The following is a 23,796-nucleotide window of genomic DNA, read 5'->3' as shown; positions in this document are numbered from 1 at the left end:
CCGAGGAATAAGAGTCTTATCTAGACAAACATCGGCCATTTTCTAAAAAATATACTTATTTATGTACTTTTTAACCACAAATGCTCGTCTTGCACTAGCTCTGCGATGCGCCACACATTACGTAATCACGTTGAAAGATCACGCGTGACGTAGGCGGAAGAACCTACCTAGTGTTTACAAAGTGAACGTGCAAAGACTAAGTTAAACGCCATTTATGAAATAAATAAATAAATAACTGTTTGGACCTTCAACCCATTGGACCCCATTGAACTCCACTATATGGAGGAAAATCCTGGAATGGTTTCCTCAAAAACCTTAATTTCTTTTCGACTGAAGAAAGAAAGACATGAACATCTTGGATGGCATGGGGGGGGGGGGGAGTAAATCATCAGGAAATTTTAATTCTGAAGTGAACTAATCCCAAAACTAAGTCGCTTCATCATAACAGGAGACAGGTGGTGTTTGCCATGACATGAAGTCCTCGTTTGTTATGTAAAGCTGTATTTTGAGTTTAAGCTTTTCATCTTTCAGCTCCTCCCAACTGTGTTCTGACCAAAGAGCTTCTGACCGTTGGACTCAAGGTTCTGATCACCAAAGAAGATGAACTACTGTATGCTGCCCGTGTGCAACCCCTGGAGTCGCCTGATGTGTAAGTGTATAACTCATAAACACCCTTACGGCATATTTACTGTTTATGAGCTGTTTTGGCTGTTTTCAGACTCTTTTCATATTTGGATTTTGGAAGGAAATCTGTGGAATCCGGTGCAATTAAATGGCACAAATTCATTCATAAAACAATAAACCCCAGGCGGATCAGGACAAAGCAGAGGGGTCTTTAATGATCCTATATGAATTTATTTTGCATTAATGACTCGCATGATTGACTGTACATTATCTTGCTTATTAAATGGCTACTTATCAAATAAATAAATGGACGTATTAAATTGAGGTTCAATTATTTATTTATTTTTAAAGCGTGTGTATCAGTATATTGGATCCGTGCATTAGCTCTTAAAGTGACGGCAGCCTAATAAACCTGCTGCCGTCTGTCATTAATGATAATCAAATTACAAATGATGAAGGAAAATCACTCGCTGATCTTGACTGAATAACTTAAGTAGCTTTAATAAGGATTAATCTATATTTAATGCGTTTAATAAGACCATGCAGTGTTATTTTACATTTTATTGTAGACTATTAATTATCTGAATACCACTGTTAGTACATCTTCCTGAAAAACTTAAATCTGCTCATTTAATTTGTATTTTTATTCTGTTGTATTTTTTGTCCTTTTTGTTTATAATTAGTTTTTTTATGCTTATTGTAGTTAGTTTTTGCTGAAGTATCGATAATTGTTACGGATATCATGAAATAAGACTTTGATCATATCGCCCACCAATAATTGTTAGATAATCATGATATCAACCAAAAATAATAGTGATTATGATTTTTTTTACATAATCGAGTAGCCCTACATAAAAAAATAAAAATAAAAAAAACACTATTAAAGGGATATTCCACTCCAAAATGAAAGTTCGCTCATAATTTACCCCCATGCCATCCCAGATGAACATGACTTTCTTCAGATGAACAGAAACAAAGATTTTTAGGAAATTATTCCCTCTCTGTGAGTCCATTTTATGCCAGTGTAAGAGTACTCTAAAGTTGACGCTTCAAACACCACACGGTGTAGTCCAGTTGGTGAATCAATGTCTTCTGAAGTGAAACGATGTGCATGAGAAACATACTAATATTTTATACTTTTTAAAAAAACTTCCAGCCATCTGTCATGCATGGCTGTAAGAACTTTGTGTAACTCGCGCAAAAAGTATTGTCGAAACACAGATGACCGTCACTTCTTGTACGTTTCACAACGTATACGTCAAGCGAGAACTCATGAACCTGCGTTTGAAAGTTAGCCAGAAGCGATATATTCATATTTTACTTACACAAACCTATAGTTTCACTTCAGAAGACACTGATTCATCAACTGGGGTCGTATGGATTACTGTTGTGTTCACTTTGTGTGGTTTCTGAAGCACACGCTGAAACTTGTGAGGGTCCCGTCGACTTGCACTATATGGAATCACAGATATAGATATAGATTACTTATATAGATTATTATAGATTACTAATAATCTATATAGATAGATTACTATCTGTAGTAGTAATCTATAGATTACTTTTTCTAAAAATCTCTGTTTGTGTTTCACAGATGAAAGTCATATACATTTGGGATGGCATTATGGAGAGTGAACGATGAGAGAAATTTAGATTTTTGGGTGAAGAATCCCTTTTACCATTAATTCAAGTATTCAACTGTGTGTAATAAGGGGTATGATCCAGTCGGTTGTTATTAGAATAAACCCCCGACTGAGTGATTCGCGTCGGGGTCTTCATCAGCCTGAAGGGGTTTATTCTGAGATAACAACCAGCTAGATGTACATTATCCCGCTTATTACACGGCTACTTGCCACGTAAGTAAATATTTAGACACGAGATATTGATCCGAGTATCTTATAATCCAACAGTGTACAAAACAATAGTCACAAAATGGCAGTAGCTGCGTTTGTATGAAACAAGAGAGAGCGAGTCCACAATACTGGATGACATAATTTAATAACGTACACAAAATATTGACTATTGACCAATCAGAATCAAGTATTCCACAGAGCCGTGTGATAAAGTACAATATTTAACCAAGGAACATGCGAGGGGTGGGGGATGTGTAGTAAGTTACTTTGTGAATACTAGTTACGGTATGTATCGCACCTATCGCAAACCCCTGTTGTTGTTTTGATTAACGTTACTTCAATAGGATTATGCTCACTACCACAGTTAAATGAGCAGTGATCATCTCCCACTGGTTTCCCACAGTCCTTAGTTGCTTGCACAAGTCAACATCACTTCCCTTAAGCCCTGTGTTCAGCAGTAGAAGTGTTGCTGAAGAGAATCAGTCACAGCCAATGAAAGTGAGCCCTCCGTAGGAGTTTGACACGGACGGCCAAGCATTACACACAGCGCTGAAAATAACTCGTTTGTACTCTCTCTCTCTCTCTCTCTCTCTCTCTCTCTCTCTCTCTCTCTCTCTCTCTCTCTCTCTCTCTCTCTCTCTCTCTCTCTCTCTCTCTCTCTCTCTCTCTCTCTCTCTCCAGCTACAGTATTGTTATCGACAGGGAGCGAGGAAACCGACCCAGAATCTACTCCCTGGAGCAGCTCTTGCAGGAAGCCGTGAGTTTCCCACTTACAGCAAACAAACCTGCCTACGCTTTGAGCTTTGGCCTCTCAGGACACACACACACACACACACACACACCACATCCTGCAAAATCCCCTTTTCCATTAAAGAGCAACACAGAACAATATCTTCTTTCCTGAGATCCCTATACACAACACAATTTCCTGAAGTCCTGTTTCCAGCACACCTTTTGCTTCAGTTTTCTTCACACCACATCAAGCTCTACCCGTTCACACCTTCTCCACAGACATGACTGCAGGTACATGTACACACATTAACGACACACAATACACTTTACACAAATACGGTACACTTTGGTGACATATTACTTTTTTAAAAAATTTCTTAATAGCTTTATAGGGATAAATGCCATGTTTTTGATGATGTATTGATTATTAGATTTTTATATCAAATGAAATTAACCTAGCATGAAAAGTAGCTAGTTTTAAATGCTTAAAATAATGCCCCAAATAATGTCCAACTGATATTAATTTCATTGCATGAAAACAGTCTAAATAAACTCGTTCCATTTGTTCTTAACTTTTACAGGTATTGTTGTTAACTACATTCCTCAATCTCAATCACTCTTGCTGCTTATTTACTGTAAGAAAAATAAATATTTAAAAAATTCTCTTTGAGAAAATGTATTACAAACGATTTAATTTAAACTACATTCTCAACACTGTAAAAAAATGTTTTCAACTATCAGAATGGGTAACAAGTAACCGTTTCACTGTAAACATAACTTGTTGTTCCAACTTAAAAAAGTAAGTGTTCGTGCTGCCTTAAAATTTTAAGTGTAGTCAACTCAAATATTCAAGTTGTCACTACAAGTTATGTTTACAGTGAAACGGTTACTGGTTACCCATTCTGGTATAGAGTTTTTCATTATTATCATTACATATTATCTTTACTTATGTTTATTTCTAGACAATTACTCAAATCAAATTTAGTAACAGGGCTGCAACTATTGCACACCTCATATAACATTAGCATGAAATACATTTAGAGGGTGAGATCAATGTTTTAAATACTTAAAATAATGCCCCAAATAATGTCCAACTGATATTAATTTCATTGCAAGAAAACAGTCTAAATAAACTCATTCCATTTGTTCTTCACTTTTTACAGCCCGTATTAATTTAAACTACATTCACAACACTGTAAAATTCAACTTAAAAAAGTAAGTGTTCATGCTGCCTTAATTTTAAGTTTAGTCAACTTGAAATGTGAAGTTGTACTAAGTGACAACTTAATGGAAGCTTGTTTCCGCCACAGAATAAAACATTGTAAAAGATAATTGCGACTTTTTATCTCACAATTGCGAGTTTACATCTCACAATTCTGACTTTTTTCTCAGAAATGCAAGATATCAATCAGAATTGCGAGACATAAACTCGCTATTGTGAGAGAAAAAGTCAGAATTGTGAAATAAAAAGTCAGCAATTACCTTTTTTATTTTTTATTCTGTGGCGGAAACAAGCTTCCATACAACTTGAATATTTGAGTTGACTAAACCTAAAATTTTAACACTTACTTTTTTAAGTTGAAACAACAATTATTATTTTTTTTTTTTACAGTGAAACAGTTACTTGTTACCAGAATGGGTAACAAGTAACTGTTTCACTGTAAAAAAAAATAATAATAATTGTTGTTTCAACTTAAAAAAGTAAGTGTTAATAATAATAAATGGAGCTTTCCATTTATTATCATTACATATTTTCTTTATTTATATGTTTATTTCTAGACAATCACACAAATAAAATTTAGTAACAGGACTGCAACTATTGCAAACCTCATATAACATTAACATGAAATCAATTTGAGAGGGTAAGATTAATGTTTTCAGATGTTTAAGACTCTCCTTTTACTGACCACTTGTTCTTTTACCCCGTTAATGAAAAGTGCATCCTGTTTAAAATGGGTGAGGAGCATCTGTCACTATTTAGCAGCCAAAACACAGTCCAATCCACCTCCTCCAGACGCCTGCACACACACACACATCTTTATTCAGTGAGCACTGGGCCTTTCCAGCACCTTCATATCTTTTTATCACAACATATGAAATCCCACAGAAAACCTCTATAAAATGCCAGGAGGGCAAATTGACTTTTCCCTCAACAGCCGCCAGTATAAGTGGCTGTACTCTCAGTGCATTTTAAATGCCATACTTTATAATTGTTGGTGAAATATAGTATGCACATACAGAAAACTGATCGTTAAACTGTCTTCAGCATTTTGCGTTGTGAGTATTTCATTTTAACACTTTAAAGGGGTGGTATAATGCCCTTTTCACAAGATGTAAAATAAGTCTCTGATGTCCCCAGAGTGTGTGTGTGAAGTTTTAGCTCAAAATACCCCACAAATATTTTTATAGCATGTTAAAATTGCCAATTTTTGAGGGTGAGCAAAAACGCACCGTTTTGTGTCTGATCCTTTAAATGCAAATGAGCTGCTGCTCCCGGCACAGAGGGCGGAGCTTCAACAGCTTGCACTCACACACACATGCACTGAACATTTCTAAAACTTTTAGCCTTTAATGTTCAAACCAGATTCAGACAATGATGGAGAGACTCAAGAAGAAAAGACAACATGTAGAAGCAACAGGACATTTCTGAATGGTTAGTTGATGAGTTTATGAAGCTTATGTGTAGTTATCTTCTAGTCATTGATTAGCATATTCTGTCTTGATCATCTATAAATTGTGTTCTGGGGGCGGGGTTTATGTAAATTTTAGGGTTGGTGATGTCACTAACCCAGGAGGAATGTCCTGTAGTCTCTACCAGCCGTTTGTTGTAGTCCTTAAAATGTGATTTCTGTAAAATCAAATATCTCCCTTTGCTTTGAACTTTGAGCGTTGTAACTCTGCAGATGTTGTTTATGCTCAAACAGCAACATTACACACTAACTAAAGTTAGAAAAGTGAAATCATAATCAACCACCCCTTTAAGGGCCTGATTTACTAAACAGGGCAAATTAGCGTGAGAAAGCAATTTTAAAAAAGTGCCGTTGTGAGTGTAAAGTTCTCCTCGTGATCCACTGACTTACACTCAAATTAAAAAATCATTTCCATAATGACCAACACAATCTACCATTTAGCGTCTGGTTTAAGACGTGCTTTTTTGGGCGGTAAATAATAGCGCAAACACCTGTAAATTGACGAGCACAAACCTCAGTAAATCACCTTGCGTGATTTATTTGAATACTCTCCTCCCATAAATTTTGCGTCTGAAAGGGAAACTCCTACAAATGCATATGCAATAAGGTCAGCTGCAAAAAAAACTGTCTTAATGCTTTTTCAGTCTTTAGTAAATCGTCACAGAATTTTTTTTACCAAAAGAGGGTTTGCGCTAACCTGGCACTGAGAGTTATAGTGAAAATTGAAAATTCTGTCATCACTTAGGTGGGAAACCTGCTTGAAAACAGTCATAGTCAACTTTATGGATTGACTGGCGATAAGACTGAGTGTTAAAAACATTTTTCAGAAACTGGGTTCTGTCCCATTCAGCTTTGCTCCATCTAGATGTTTCTGAATGCATTGGCTGTTCTCCCTCAATGTTAGTTTCACAGGTTATAACAACATTGTTGCTAATCTAAGCCAATGGAGTGTAATTATATAGTGTGAACCGCAGTGCATTCCTGGCGTCTGTTCAGTTTAGCTTGTAACCTCTTTCCTTCTGGCTCGTGTGTTTGTGTTGGTAGAGATCAGTGGTGTTGACTCGCTTGTTTTCCACATTTCTAATAACATCTTGCACAAGGATCAGTGGCACTGACACAAAACATTGACTTAGTACACATTTTCATTTACTAGATAGACTAGATAGAGGTTGACCCGTATTTTTTTTTTTTAAATATACTATGATAAAATGGATAGTTACTGTCCTGAAACCTGATTAGTCAATACAGTCTACTTGCCATGATAAAATGCACAATATAATATTGGCACTTATTGAATTCATGCTCAACATCCTTTAGCAATCATGCATGATATATATATATATATATATATATACACACACACACACACACACACACGTGTGTATATATATATACGTGTATATATATGTATATATACTGTACACTGTATGATGCAATAAACAGGGTTCGTACAAGGTGCTTAAAGTACTTGAATTTGACTTGAAAGTCCTGGAGAACCCTTGAAAACAGCCATATTTATGAAGAGGTATACTTATATACTTATATTATGATATACTTATTTACATACAATATGAAATAGTTGAATTTTTTCGAAAAAACGAATATAATCTTTTCATGCAAAGTTAACTCGGCTGCCCGTCTGATAACCCAGAGAAGACATACTGTTTCTGGATATGAAGTAACAACAATGAACAATAAAAGCCATTATAAACTGTATTTAATATATATTAATTATAAGTAATATAATAAGTTGCATTTTGGATGCCTTATATCTGCAATATGAGTAAAAAAACTAAAACTTAAAAATAAAGATATTGTTTTATAAGTGCGATCTCTGATTGTAGGCCTTGAAAACTAAAAAAAGTAGTGCTTTAATAGGCCTGGAATTTCATTTAACAGTGTCTGTATGAACCCTGAATAAAGTTTGTTAGAAAATTAGACAAACAAAAAAATGCCAATTTTTTGTATTTACACAAAAATCACTATTTTTTTTTAAAACTGAAACCGTTTGTTAATTAATCAGCCATTTTACTCTTCATTGAACTCTTCATCAGTAGTGTACTGTATCAACTCCACTCAAACATTTCCTATTGTTACCGCTTCCTTCTAAATTGTTCATATTCCTATTTGCTACTCTACACACACACACACACTCACACACTTGTGTAATCCAGCTGTTTCATTGTGTAAACGGTCTACAGCAGCTGTCTCTAATTACACTGAACTTCAATCCTCCATGTACCTTTGACACCAATCTTACACACACACACCCTTCCAGCTTCACATCCCATCAGTCAGACACAGAGCCTGTTACCATGGCAACAGTAAATTAAAGAAACCTGAAAGGGGGTTTGAGCTGAATGGAGGGATCTGGGCGCTCTGTTAGACAGAGAAACGCTGCAAACCTGCAATCACAGTCGCACCATTCACACACTCCTCATTATTACTCAGCAAGTTTAGTGTTTACCGCACCTCCGCTTCCGTGGCTTTCAGCCCGAACACGCTGGCATGAGATAAGTGCCGCTTTCATAAGGGCTCACTGATTGACTTCTGTGTGTGTGTGTGTGTGTGTGTGTGTGTGTCATTTATCATCTTGGGAGTCCAAAACCACTTTCACTGGCATTGCCTGACAGAAGTTTGTTCCTGTGTGTGTGTGTGTTAGGTACTGGACGTACGCCCTGACAGCGAGACTGTGCTAACAGAAGGGACTAGAGTGTGTGCTTACTGGAGTGAGCGCTCGCGTTGTCTTTACCCGGGATATGTGCGAAGGGGTGAGACACAGATACTGTTTTACCCTGTCCTTATAATCATTTCAGATTTATATATGTGAGTGTTTGTTTGAATCATTCAAACAAAGGTTAAAGAACTACTGTAAAGTGATTCTAGTACATTAACTGGTTCTGCTGGTGTTCTAGGTGGTGATGAAGGTAAACCCGGTGGGGTTATGGTGGAGTTTGATGATGGAGACAGAGGGTGGATCTCTCTCTCTAATATTCGCTTTCTTCCTCCCGGATATCAAATCCAATGTAGGTCCCACTAATCGGTCATTTGCTCTGTTTTAAAAACCTTTTCTAAATCATAGTGAGCTAGCTCTGTCTACACAGGCAACATCCTGCAGAAAAGACAAACTTACCATATGCGTGATGGTTGGGTGATGAATAACTTCATCAGCAAAGTCAACCAGCTCCATTAAAGAGACCATGCTTTCCTTTGTAGATACACTTCCCGGCCAGTAGCTTTTCATTTCTTAAACAACCATGTAGGAAGACACATCAAGGCCATATATCCAGGAGGACAATGTCAAGATTCATCAGGCTCAGATTGTGAAGGAATGGTTGGAAGGAGCATGAAGAATCATTTTCACAAATCAATTGGCACATTTGAGTGCAAACCTTAACAGAAATAAATGAAAATAAATGTTGTGATGTTATTTCCATCAAGAGGTGCATACATTTCTGGTCAATATCTTGTATTGACAATGCAAGAGTCCAGCACTGTGTAAAGTCTCCTCCAGCACATCCCAAAGACTTTCAATGAATTTAATGTCTAGACTCAGAGGTGCCGATTCACGTGTAAAAACGATTCTTCATGCTCCTCCCAACCATTCTGTCACCAGTTGAACAGCACCAAACCACTTCTAAGTAGAAAACATTTAACAAGTAATTGATTGAAAACAATTTAGTCAGCGACCTTGTTAACAGCCATTCACAAAAATATCACTTTTCATATAAATTGCACAAGAGATATGACTAAAACTCACATTTGATTCCAAAAGAGTGTGGCATTAATAAATACATGTTGCCTTAGGTTTTGGCCAAAACGTGGTATCGTAGAAGCTAAGCTGCCTACTTTCACCTGTGGTGCCTTAAAAGGCTGTCTAGCTCGGAAACTAGGATTTGAAACAGAGCTTTTATCGTTGAATTCACATATATTTAACATAGCATTGTAACAAGCTTCAAAAATAAAATGACACCTCCTTTGCTCTTTCAGGCACTGAGTCGAGTCCTGTGCTTGTCCCTAAGGGACAGCTCGGCAAAAATATCTCCATGCAAGGAAGCAGGATGGCAAGAACAGACAGATTCAAAGCTCAGGATAAGCCAGTCAGAAGACCAGGTATGACTCTCGGCCTGTTCTCTCTACAATAAACCAACAGAGAACATATTTCACTCTATCGCTTTGCCTCAAACCCTAGTGATCTGCCTATCTATAGACAGCTTTCCAAATGTGCCTATAATGCCCTTAGAATGCTGTCTAAAGGCCCATTCACACCAAGGGCAATAACGATAAAGATGACGATAAAGATATAGTTCTAAAAACCCATATTACTCCATATTAAAGAATAGCAGAGTTCACGCCACAGCTATAATGATAAAGATATGAGGAATGATATCGTTGTGATTACTTTCAGAACAATTTTGTTTTTACAGCTGTCAAACGATAAAACACTGACAGCCAATCAGAATCCACGGGCATTTAAAATGGCAGACGACATTGTGGAGAAGTTAATCGCCAAAAATCCGCCACTGTTTGACAAGTCAAATGACGCCTTTTCAATGATACGTTTAAAAAAATGGATGCATGGAAAGTAATCGGTCGTACCCTTGGAATAAATGGTGAGAAGTATTAACAATGAGATCATTATGCAGGCTAGCGTTGTTTTTATTCCACTATTGACTTCGTCAGCTAAATTCACTGTAAGTGAATCTAGCTAGTCTAGTCTAATCGATCTAATCTGTTTAGATGAACTTAGTGAGAATGAAACGTAGTATGCTGACATACATCTGCTGGTAAAAGACGTGTAAGTGCAACAAACTGACATTGATTCATTCGAAAGACAACAACTCTCTAATCAGAGTGACGAATTCTCCCAACTCCTCCCGTCTTTTAAGGATATTGTGTGCCCAAAAGCGCCTATTTTCCTTTTGATGTTTTTGTGTAACCTAAAGCAGCAGCAGGTCATACATTTTCACAGCGCGCGCGTGCTTAGAATAAAAAGACTGTTATCGTTCGTTGGTGTGGACATGAATATAGTGTTCTTGGTGTGAGCGGGCCTTAAGACTCTGAATGTTGATCAACCTAGGGTTTACTGTAGACGTTTATTTCTTTACAGGGAGGCCTAAAGGTTCTGGGCTAAAGAAGTCTCTCTCAGACAGTGTAGCCAAGAGCTCAACATCTGCTATTACATGGCCGTCAATGGCTGCACCCAGGAAGAGAATCCCTGTTAACATTTTCCAGCTCAATGGCTCCTCTTCGAAGAAGGCCTTGAAAGGCAGGGTGATGGAAACATCCTCCCGACCTTCATTATCCATGACGACCCCAACCAAAGGCCTCTTTAGCAGTAGCTCTTTTGAGGTAGACTCCTTCAGCAGCATAGCTAACGGTTATTCATCCTTTGGTAGTCAGATATCCGGGATTTCACTAGAGGGCAAGAACACCTCTTATGGTCAGAAGAAGAGGATTGAGGAGCCAGCACCACCTCGGGGCAAGAAAGCAGAGTTTCTAGTCAAATTGGACCATGAGGGAGTAACATCTCCAAAGACCAAGAATGGTAAGGCTCTCCTGTTGCTGGGAGCCTCAGGATTTGGCTCCAATGGTGTAGGTGGTCTTCCCAGGGCAGAGGCATATTCACACCCAGTTCTGCTGGTCAAAGACAATAGGAAAGGTGACGGATCAAGAGCAGAGCTCCTGCTGAAAGGGACATCAGTCCAGAGGAAGCCTTCGCCATCAATACCCATTGAGTATGGAGACTTGAACATTGGCTGCCACAGAGACTGCCAAAGCTCTTACTCGGACATGGACGAGGAAGAGGAAGATGTGAAGACGAGGGCAGGACTTGCTTCTGCTTCTGGAGGTTTGAGAACAGCTGGTCAATTTCTATCACGCATCTCAGTCTCCTCGTCTTCCTCCGGTTCCTCCAGCTCCTCCAGCTCAGGCTCTCTTTCGAGCTCCAGTTTGTGCTCTTCTGAAAACGACTCTTCTTACAGCTCGGAGGATGAGGAAACCTCAACGTTGCTCCTCCAGAGTTGCCTGACCCCCCATCATTCATTGCTCCAGACGCCTGAACCCCCAGTGGGACCCGTACGACACTCCTTTGTGGCCAAAGCTGTGGCCGTGTCCACTGCCAAAGAAGGGCATAGCAACCACAGTGCTAGCGGCAAGCCACTGAAGAGGAAAGACTGTCCCAGTTCACACTCGAAATCCTCCAAAGATCTGGTTAAGAGGCAACGGCTTCTAGCCGACCAGACCAAGCCCAGAGTGTCACCAATCCTGCCATCTAGACAGCTGTGGAGGTGGTCAGGAAACCCCACACAAGTGAGTCCTTATTGAAAAGATAACAGCTTCTATCCCTGCTTTGTTAACCTACTCCAGGTTAAAGGAACACGCCGACTTTTTGGGACTTTAGCTGATTCACCGTATCTCCCAGAGTTAGATAAGTCCATACATACCCTTCTCATCTCTGTGCGTGCCGTATTCTGTCTCTCTTTGGTACTCACCGCTAGCCTAGCTTAGCACAAAGACTGGAGGTAAATGGCTCCAGCTAGCATACTGCTCCCAATAAGTGAAAAAATACAAAATACTCTCTGCTCCTCACCACAGGGCTTCTCAGGTGCTGTGAGCAAATCACTCCTCCCAGTGCTTCGCCTTCTGAGAATATAGTTCCCAGTATGTTTACGGTTAGAAGATGGCTGTGTCTCATGTGACCTTGTTATTTGTACACGCTGTGACTTTACAAATCACAACATGTAAATAGGAAAATGTTTCCGTTATGTTGTCACTTATTGGGAGCAGTATGCTAGCTGGAGCCGTTTACCTCGTGTCTTTGTGCTAAGCTAGGCTAGCGGTGGGTGCGTCAGACAAAGTTAAGGCACTTATCTATTATCTAACTCTGGGGGATACGGTGAATAAGCTAAAGTCCCAAAAAGTCGGCGTGTTCCTTTAATGTGCATAGTCTTGTGGTTTGGTACTTACCATTATAGTTAAAATGCATATGGTCTAGGCTCAACCAATGGTGTGAGTTTCTAACCAGTGGGTGGTTAACTATACCGCAAACAATAGCAGATGGGCCTGGTTGGAAACAATCATTATATTTTCCATCTCATTCCTGTAAACTTCACCATCATCCTTCCCTTGGGTCTTTTTGACCTGCAAATCATTTTGTAAAAATCATTTTATAATGTCTACATATGTATCTGAATGCATACTGAAGAAATGATTTTAGGACCCAGCGGAAACAGCTCATTTGCTCCTTATAGAGCTACAAGACCATCTAGTGGCTAGAGTCATGAAATATCATGTTGTTATTATTTTTTCCCACAAGAGGTCAGCAAAGACAGTATGCATGTAAGATATTTTGAGCTGAATTAAAAGGATTATGCATGAAACTGTGAGTTATTTTGAATTTAAGTTGAAAGAATGTGAGGAATGTGCTTACATTACTATTTATTTATTATTAATTTATCATATCTAGTATTTTAAAGGTAAAAAAAAAAAAGAAAATTAAATAAAAAATAGAAAAAGTTTTGACCCACGAGGGAAAGATGTGTTACAAAACGCGAGGGAAGGATGAGGGTTAAGCAAACAAAATTGTCATTTCCAAACATATGCAAAACTCTGAAGCTCTCTTTATTACATTAGCGGCGTGGACGTAAGGGAAAGGCACGGAAGCTTTTCTACAAGGCCATAGTGCGTGGCAAGGACGTGGTTCGGGTCGGAGACTGTGCTGTGTTTCTTTCCACCGGCCAGCCTCATCTGCCGTTGATCGGCTGCATCGAGAGTTTCTGGGAGTCGTGGCAGAACAGCATGGTCGTGAAGGTCAAGTGGTTCTATCACCCTGAAGAGACCAAGCTAGGCAAGAGACATCGTGATGGCAAAGTAAGTATCCAGATATCTGGAAGCCTGTCAGTCATGATGGACTTATGCTATAAATATTTGAACTAAGTTTTGACAGTGAGTACTGAAACACTGGTATTTAGGGCTGCCCCCGACTGAAGATCTTTCTGGTCGACTAGTAGTCGTTCATTTAAGCCATTAGTCGACTAATCACGCGTTTATAATAATTTATTTACTTAACTATATTAATTAACTATTTAGGGAATACTAAACCATAATGAGCCTTTAATATATATATAAATATATATATATATATATAAATAGGCGTAATATATAGCCTATTCCACACATAAAACTTGCCACAAACCACCTGGAACAGTAATGATTAGGAATGTGTCTAAAAAAATAGTAAAGAGATATTTTTATTGATTAATAAACTTGTGTTTTCTGAGTCAGTGTCGGCTGCAAAGATGAAGCTGACAATGATAGTGGACGTGCCTTTAGAGAGAAATGCACTTTTCATACCGATTACATATAGAGTATTAATTTTTTATTTGAATTGGTTCATTTAAAAGTATACATTTCAAGCTTTCTATAGATATATTTCTAATGAGTGTGAGGCAAGTATACGCTGTGTTTTAGTTCAGTTTTGTGACGCAGTCCAGTTCACGGAGATCGAGACAGCAGAAAGCGCATTCCTGTTTGTTTTTGTTGTTATTGTGAGTCTACACACATAAAAGTAGACCTTTTAAAGTTTCAAATGATATATTACTCTTATCTAATAACCAAAAATGAGTATTTTTGAGTATTTTGAGTGTTTCTGCTGTTATCAGGAAAAAAATGCAAGTGATCACGCCGGCACCTCCGTGTCGTGCTAATCCTTTAGCTTCCTCACTTTGTGAAAACACCTGGATATGTGCCTAATAATAGCGCACATTTATCCAGGGTAACATTAGAGCGAGCGGCCAAGTAAAGTTGCTACTACTAACATGTTTCAAATGATAAGCCATATTTGAGGTCGATGGATGATTTGGACGTTTTGATTTCCTGTCTGACAAACTGTAATTCCCTCAAGGACTCAATCTTTCCCCGTAACATCGCAGCTCCCTTTTGTTTCTGCGACTAACGAACTAATAAAATCCTGGCCGACTAACGTTTAATCGACTATAGGGGGCAGCCATAGTATGCTAGCAGACATTGAGAGTTGTTGTTGAAGGAAATGATTCATTTTTCCTTTTCCCTAGCATGCCTTGTACCAGTCCTGCCATGAGGATGACAACGACGTCCAGACAATCTCTCATAAGTGCCAGGTGGTCACACGCGAGGAGTACGAGCGATTGACCCGCAACAGGAGGGCTGATGGGAGCTTTCATGACCTGTACTACCTGGCCGGCACCTACGACCCCACCAGTGGACAACTGCTCACTGCAAACGGCATGTCCCTACTCTGTTAGCACTGGACTTCGAGATACTACTGAGTTTCTTTGGTCCAAAGTCAGAGATGCATTGGAAATAAGAAGCTGGGCTGCACTGGACGCTCTGACAGAGGACCTGGAAGTACACCCATAAACTCTGGGAAGACATCTACACGACCCTTCAGAGTCAATGCGGTTTATCCATGGTCCTAATTCTCTTCTGGGAGGTTATCTAATGGGCATATTGTGGATCTGATTTTCCATGAACCGTTTGTTTATCTGATCTTAGATCACCAAAGCAAAACTCTTGGTTTGGAGAACATGGCGGACGACTATGAAGACTTGAGCCTTGAGTTGTAGGCCGTGGCGTTGTGTTGGGCGCTCTCCGCACGTCACTTTCATGATTCCAGGGATATTTAAGTACATATAAGTATAAATATATTAATTTCATTTATGTGTATATATATATATATATATATATATATATATATATATATATATATATATATATATATATATATGTATGTATGTATGTATGTATGTATGTATGTGTGTGTATATATATATATATATATATATATATATATATATATATATATATATATATATATATATATATATATATATATATATATAAAATAGGGAATTATCTCCTATCAAGCCATACACTTCAGTACCTCTTAACATGTCTTTTTATTCAGGTGTATATTGTACAGGACAGGTTGCTTGTGTTTTTTGTGCGTGCGTGTGTGTGTGTTTTTGTTGTTGTCTATATGTAAATATTCAAAGCTATTTTATATAAGTGTAATGTACAGAGGCTTATCTTGCCATGTTTTGATTGATTTATTTTTGTATACGTGGATGATATAGTGGTTGTGAGAGGGTGAACTGATGTTGTATGCATTGCACTGCACACGGCCTGCTGATACAGTGAGAGAGGAACCGTCCCACTCCCGTTTTCTCTTTCAGAGAGAGAGAGAGAGAGGGGTCACATGATGGGACGCCATCCTTTTATCGGCTGCACTTTGGGCATTTGTTCCTCTAATGTCTTACTCCGATTTGTTGTTGCTTATGTTTGCAGACTCAACACTTTAATGCTAAAACAAAGGGAAACAAGTATTGACACTTTAAAATTGTATTACAAGTAGTAATTTGAAATGAGTGATTGAATTTAATCAGTTTTTGAGTCTACAAATAAGGAGAGTAAAAAGGGTGAATCTCATAAAGAAACTTCCAGGCCATAATTCACTTCAAAATCATAAAGAAATGTGCTTTGCATAATGAACACAAAGCCTGATTTTAGGACCATTTAAACTGATGCATAGTGACATTAAGCACATTTTCCCCCTAAAACTCTCATTGCTGTAATGTGGGAAGATTGTTATTCCCATAACTATAATACTTTAATGAAAATCAGAAGGTCTGCCTGGACACAACGATTTGTTTGATCTTGATCGAATTTGTGAGATTCACCTAAAACACTGGTATATGATACCAGAAGAACCTGAAAACAATTCCGACATGTGTTATTACTGTATCTGATGCATTTCTTTTGTTTCCAAATGCATCCTGCACTGTATTTACATATTTCTTTGCTCATTTTTATTTTATTTAGCACCCATCAAGCGGGGTTTTTCTGCTAGTGCTAACAGTGAAATCCACCTGATTCTTTATCTTAGTATCCCAGGGTCAGGGCACTAAAAGTGAGGGATTGTCGGAGCTCATAGAGACGTTGTTGTCCAGTCAGACTGTCCTCCATGCGCTCATTCTTCACTGTGAGGGACAATCGCATTCATGCATGAAGGAGCATCCACTGTTTTGAAAGGCTCACACAATCACAGCGTTCTTCTTTTTGTGCCAAATATGGTAATTTCTGATTATGCAATCTTCACTGTATTGTTCAAGTATTATGTATGTATTGTTTTTTTTTTCCAAGTTTTAGTGTTTATTTATTGGCAGTGTTACTGTTTCATTACAAAACCAATGGATCATGATGAAAATGTCTTATTTGCTGGGATCTGTTTGACCCAAAAGTGTGGCACTAAATGTGTTACAGTCAGTCCTTCACCTCTTGCCACCCCATTAACAACTGCCCCGGCCCTGCAGGGGAAGTGACGCCGTTCACTGACCCCTCGTTTCCTGACCGTTTACCCCATCCGTTTAGATTTACAAATGAACTAGCAGAAAGTCCCCACGGTCACGTTTGGCCTTGTCGTTTGTTCACAGCAGAGAGCCTTGAAGGAGAGCATATATGTGGCTATGTTTAGAAGAGCTCTTACTGCTGAAGTGTGTATACTGTGCACAGAATGCATATTTTCACTAGGGATGCACCAATATGACATTTTGGCCGATACCGATAATCGATAATTCTTTATATTTGAAAGCCGATAACCGATATATTGGCCGATAAATCTAAATCCAAATTTTTATATCAATTTTGAGAGCCTGATTACAAAAAACAAAATCTCACCATCAAAATCCACGTCTCAAACACACTATTATAACGTTCTCATTTTAATTCTATGTAGCCGATATGACAGACAAACGCTGGTCATGTTGCACTTAACTGTATTTTCCTTTTTTGAAGTGATTTCAATCACATTTCAAGCAATCTGAAGTGTCTCAGCTGAAGGAAATAATCCATTTCTACATTGCCACATTTTCTTATCAGGCCGATAACGATAACATAAAAAAATTATCTGATACCGATATGGTGGCCGTGCATCCCTCATTTTCAGTATGTATAGAATACCTGGATGACCTACAGTACCACATTTGCCAAAATGCGCAGTATACCACAAATGTATCCCACAATATAAAGCGTTCAACTTTTATTTCCGGTTATGTCTGAAACAGAAGAATGACTCTCTCTTTCTCAGCTCATCATTTGATCAGAAAGCCCAATGTAAATGGCACACAACATTGGATTTTTATTGTCAAGATGATAACTTGCTGCATTAAAGGCAGGGTAGGCGATTTGTTGAGATGGTCCTCACTGCAGAACACGAAATCCAGGGGGAGGAGTTGGATCCAGATCCAACTCCTCCCACCTTACATATACCTAAACCTACCCATCTCCACCCCCTGATCCCTAAATCCACCTCAAACCTACCAATCTCCACCCCTTATATCTGAATCCAACTCCGCCCCCTGGATCTTGTGTACTGCAGTGAGGTGTTACTGGATTTGTTCCAGAAACCTTTTTCGTTATGCTGGTTGAAAGCATAGACTGTAAAAAACTAAAAATGGACGTAGTGCCCGTGACGTCACCCGTATGTTTCTGAAGAGCATTTTTGAAGCCCAAAGTGGGCGGAGCCGGTCGTCGCCATCTTGGATAACCGAAAATGTACAGCGAGGCGGATTAGCTGAGGTGACGTGACGCTAACAGACCGCAGACAAACGGCTGGTAGTGACATCAGCTGCAATCCACCTGTCACTCAAGTGGCCACGCCCTTAATTATGCACAACTTTAAGGTGTAATGTAATTTAAACGGATGAGTTATAAAAATATTCACCCCCCTCACAGTCTTCATGAAGGGCAAAATTAGCTTTATAGACCAAAACCACTTTTTGCACCAGGCTCTAAACATGTTTTTTCTGGTGTAAAGTTGGGCATTTTAACTCTCTTTTGCAGCCTGTCTCTAGTGGCCAGTCCATGAATTGCAGCTTAAGTCACTTACGTGTTGGATTCAAGAGAGAGAGACAGGAAAGTTGCCGCTTGGTTGAAAGTCTCTTCACATCCTGATAGCAATCATTAAATTAATTGGCCTAAATGTATTTATATGGAGATATATCGTCTGTGGAAGGCGTAGGACCATGAAATGTTCGTCCAATCATTGCACTCGGTGCAAACGCAATGATAGGATGTCCTTCCTGCCCGTTAACATATGTATTTTCATACCTCCGCGCAGAAATCACACGTCATCAGCGCGTTTAATACTAAGCAGAGTTGTAGACAGACGTCAGTCACTGAGAGACACAAACGAAACAGTTTCATAGTTCCTCCTGAACTAAAACAACGAGTTTATGCTGCGTTCACGCCATAACTACTGTAGTTTAGAAGAGATCTGGAAACCTGTGATGTTACAGTTTTGAAGACGCTCAGAAGGGAGGGTGGGATCTCATGCTTTCAAAGCTAACTTGCTAACGCTAGCCACTCCAAAATTGCCTACCCTACCTTTAAACAAGCACTTGCTGTTTTCACACAAAGTAAAAAAGTAGGTAGTAAACAGTATACACTTCACCGTATTTAGTAAGAACTACGCTGGAATCCAGCCTGTGCTTGACTTGCTCCCTATTAATAGTTTGACTTCATATATGACTGATATGTATTAGGATTTGATTATTTAAAAAACTCTTGTAATCAGAGCAAGGTTGATATAACAAGGTTGTGTGTGTGTGTGCGCAAGTATGTGTGCCTTTTTGTACTCGGCCTTTATGTTTGACTGTTTTGACACAAGAGGGCACTGGATAGAGTTGTGAATGTACTTCGCATACGTCAAGCATGCTTATTATCTGAGGACCTGTCTGTAAGTCACACAGATTCAGAGTTGCTGTTGGACACAATCTCCTCTTAAACCAGGGGAGAAACTTCATTAGTGAAGGTCAAAGGTCAACAAGGATATTCAGGTCAGCACGTCTGATATGTTACAAGAGCAGGTCACTTGTTCATGGCAAAGGTGCAATACTACTTCGGCGAAATATTTGAACGGCACTCAGCATTTCTAAGCTTTTTTTTGCAAAGGCTGATGGGTAACAGGAAGTGATGAGGAGGACGCAGGAACGTCTGTCCTAATAAAGCAGCTTTCTTTAAATGCCAGAAGGCATCTACTTAATATTCCGCTTGTCCGAGAATCTCTGATACACGAGATGTTCTAACTTTGTTAAATGAAAATGATGTATATCTTTATATCTGTTTCCATTGTTTGTTTGTTTTTGTTTTTGTTTTCTTTGCTTTGAAATGTTGTAAAGATTGTACATGTGTAAAGTAAGGTTTGATTTTGGGGTAAACATTTTACAAAAAAAAAAAAAACTTTATGAGTATCAACTGTAAACGTGGTTTAGTATTACAATTTTTTATAGAGGGCTTATGAATAAATATCACATTTAAAAAAAATCTTTTGGACTTTCATTTAATTTTCTTGTTTAAAAGTTGTGACTCCTTCAGTACGCTTTGGCTGACCAGGAACATTTATTATTATTGAACCGTTTTTAAAAGTAAATCCTTCAGTTTTCATTTCAAGATGAGTTTAAAAGCCCGTTCACTTCCCTAATGTGTGTGCGTGTGTGCGTGCGTGTGTGTGTGTGGAGTGGCTCAATGAGGTGCTATAAGACATGAACAGGACCAGCTCCACTTACACACTAACTCAGCTGTAATGAGTGTTTAATGATCTCGCGTGCTGGAGGACTTCAGCATGTTATATAACAGAGTGTGTGTAAAACTGCAGCTCTACGTTCTGATGAGGAAACACTGTAGACGAGACACGAGTGTGTTTGAGGAGCATTTCAGCCTGGTGATCGCTTCAGAAAACTGTTCACCGCAATAAAACGTGTGTGTGTGTGTGTGTGTGTGTGAGTACACCTGATGTACTTGTTACATCATAAGAAGAATGGCATCTACGGTAATGTTAGTCTTTGTTTATCCCGAGGTTTACTAAAGTCAGCCGGATCCGGGCCGGATCCAGATCAGATGGTGGACCTGCACCTAAACATGTCCACAACACATTCCCTAAGTGTCAGCCTCATCAGCCCTGTGAAGGCCTCATCGACACTACAGCCATCGGCCCTGATCCTCAAACTCGTCTCCATACCGGCGAGATGACTCCGACTTCCATCCAGATGGAATTGGATAAATACTGGATAAATATTGTTAATGTTCTGATCCAATCTGACTTCTGACCTGTAACGCTGCCTGGATCATAATCATACACTGTTCACTCATTGGCCAGAGGAGAACCAGTGACTTGCTTAGTTGGTGACATTTAATATTCAACAATATTATTGATCTGCCATTCTTAAGGTGGACGATGACGCAATATTCTTCTAGAAACAAAATTTTGTATTTAAACGTTGTATTATTTTCATGTTATCATTGTAAAGCTGCTTTGAAACAATCTGTATTGTAAAAAGCGCTATATAAATAAAGGTGACGACGTGTGTGTGTGTGTGTGTGTGTATATATGTATGTATGTATGAGAGAGTTTATGTTTGTGTGTGTGTGTGTGTGTGTGTGTGTGTGTGTGTGTGTGTGTGTGTGTGTGTGTGTGTGTGTCAGGATGCTGATCCAGTCGAATCCTCATCTCTGCTGTTGATTGCTCTAGTCTTGCTCTGGTTTCAGCAAAACTCACAGGTCGAGATCACAGACTCTCTCTGTGTGTGTGTGTGTGTGTGTGTGTGTGTGTGTGTGTGTGTGTGTGTGTGCGAGTTTCTGCTCTGAGTAAAGCATCACTTATACAGTATCAACCCCACAACTCTCTCGTTATTTACACCTGTCATTGCCACTTACATGTGTTATGTCTGGATGGAGACAGTTTAAAGACAGTCCAATAAAAGTAGTCTCTGCATTTAAAGCTGTGGATCTTGTGTCGCACGTAAAGAATCTGTTGTTGAAAGTCGCAGAGAAAAGAATGTTCAGAACACATAAACAACAGTTACAGTGTGTCTGGACATCATATAAAGCCTTGTGGCAATAACTGTGACATACTCCAAAAACTAGCATTTTGCTGATTCGTTTATTATGTTCATGCATACAATGCTTTTATGAGCTGGTATTAATCATTCTTTTCATAAAAGAAAAAGAAAAAAAAAGTAAACAATTGAGTGTTCATCAGAGGGGTCCGAGATCCCAGGACTTTTGTCGCACTTGAACCACGAATACACACAGACACACACACACACACAAAAATGTATTCGAGGAGATAAAAAAAAGAAGAAAAAAAAGAAAGAAAGTAACAAATCCTTCGCTCGCGGGTCAATTTGACCCCTTTAGGAATGAATGTAATGCGAGGAATGCTTCAGCACACATAGAAAAACCTAAAAATGCTCAAAATTAAAACTAAAAGTGCTAAAACTTTACCAAATATTTTATAATGTCTACATGTGTATCTGAACGCATCTGAAGAAAAATGACTTTAGGACCCAGAGGAACAGCTCAATTGCTCCTTATAGAGCTATAAGGCCATCTAGTGGCTAGAGTCATGAAATATCATGTTATATTATTATTTTTCCACAAGAGGTCGGCAAAGACACCCAATGTAAGATATTTTGAGATGAATTAAAAGGGTTATGCATGAAATTGTGAGTTATTTTTAATTCAAGTTGAAAGAATGTGAGGAATGTGCTTACATTACTATTTATTTATTATTTATTGATCAAATCTGGCAATTTAAAGTTAAATAAAATAAAATAAAAAACAATACAATTGCAAAAAAAAAATAATAATAATAATTGAAAAGAGTATTATTTTAGGGCTTCGGGTCATTTTGACCCACGAGGGAAAGATGTGTTACAAAGTGCGAGGGAAGGATGAGGGTTAATGAAACTGTTCTGATGTCCAAAGACACATTATATACGCTAAACTGCCTCAATGTACGAGCAGTCTTGAATGAAACTTTTGTTTGGTTGGTTGTTGATGTGGGCCGGATCTGGGCCGACACTATGTTGCTGTCTGGGGCTAATGCTTTATTCACCATATCATATCCGCTCTGCTATCGAGATAATACCAGATTCAAAACACATTGAGATATAAATACACACAAACACAATCTGCATCTAATAGGCAAAAAACTATATGAAGGACTAGTAATATCCACATTCATGCATTATGAAAAATAAAGGCATCTATGGAGAACCTTTACCATCCATGGAAACTTTACATTGCTCAAAAGGTACTTTTATAGTTTAAACGTGTTTTTATCCATATGTTTTGTCCACGGGAGAGGATTTGTGAATGAATGGTTAGGTCACATGATAATGACAATAGTCCAGTCATTTTATGAAAAAAGGTTGAACAAATTGCAACAGAAGAAAACTCAACTGATTTTGTATCCTCAATATATCCTGAGTAAGGAAAAAAAAGTCCTGAAGAATCTCATTAGGGGAAAGTTTAGAAAAAGACCCAAATATATCCTATTCATACGCTATTCATATTTTTTTCTTATGTGAATAGAGTAAAAATTTTAACCTTTAGATATCACCATGAAAATGACTGAGTTGATTACTTACATCAAGACAAACAAAAAATGTATTACAAGTTTTTTGAAATTGTTTGCAGTCAAGCAGTCAAACCGAAGATCCACAAAAAATCTCATAGAGGTGAAGCAGTCAATGTATACATTTCAAACAAACTGGAATAGAGAGACATTAATATATAGCCTAGGCCTAGTTTAAACAGAGGTCTTAATGTCGATTTGAAGAAGAGAAGTCCAGATGTGTCATAAAAGATCATTTTATAGTATTTTTATTGATCGTTTACATAGTTTTTTTTTCTATTCTATTCTATTCAATTCTATTCTATTCTATTCTATTCTATTCTATTCTATTCTATTCTATTCTATTCTATTGCTTATTTTGGTGAAGCCTACTTTTACTATAACTTGAATATTCAAGGAAACTGTTGCTGCGGCAAGTTAAATCACACATCACAAAATTGACATT

At 38.4% G+C, this 23,796-nt stretch overlaps 1 protein-coding gene across 1 annotated transcript in view; it reads left to right on the top strand.

Annotated features, from left to right (window-relative positions):
- The window catches only part of bahcc1a (BAH domain and coiled-coil containing 1a), a 125,746-nt gene extending 110,199 nt beyond the window's left edge, over positions 1-15,547 (top strand). The window contains exons 22-29 of the mRNA XM_079885228.1: positions 532-649; positions 3,156-3,231; positions 8,559-8,667; positions 8,812-8,922; positions 9,887-10,009; positions 11,007-12,208; positions 13,532-13,768; positions 14,971-15,547. Coding sequence (XP_079741354.1) covers positions 532-649; positions 3,156-3,231; positions 8,559-8,667; positions 8,812-8,922; positions 9,887-10,009; positions 11,007-12,208; positions 13,532-13,768; positions 14,971-15,180 — 2,186 coding nt within the window. The 3' untranslated portion in view covers positions 15,181-15,547. The remainder of the gene's footprint in view (positions 1-531; positions 650-3,155; positions 3,232-8,558; positions 8,668-8,811; positions 8,923-9,886; positions 10,010-11,006; positions 12,209-13,531; positions 13,769-14,970) is intronic.
- The last annotated feature ends 8,249 nt before the right edge of the window (positions 15,548-23,796 follow it).

The sequence above is a fragment of the Squalius cephalus genome (assembly GCF_949319135.1).
Source record: "Squalius cephalus genome assembly, chromosome: 1".
In the NCBI taxonomy this organism is placed as follows: domain Eukaryota; kingdom Metazoa; phylum Chordata; class Actinopteri; order Cypriniformes; family Leuciscidae; genus Squalius; species Squalius cephalus.
This window is presented reverse-complemented; position numbering and strand designations above follow the sequence as displayed.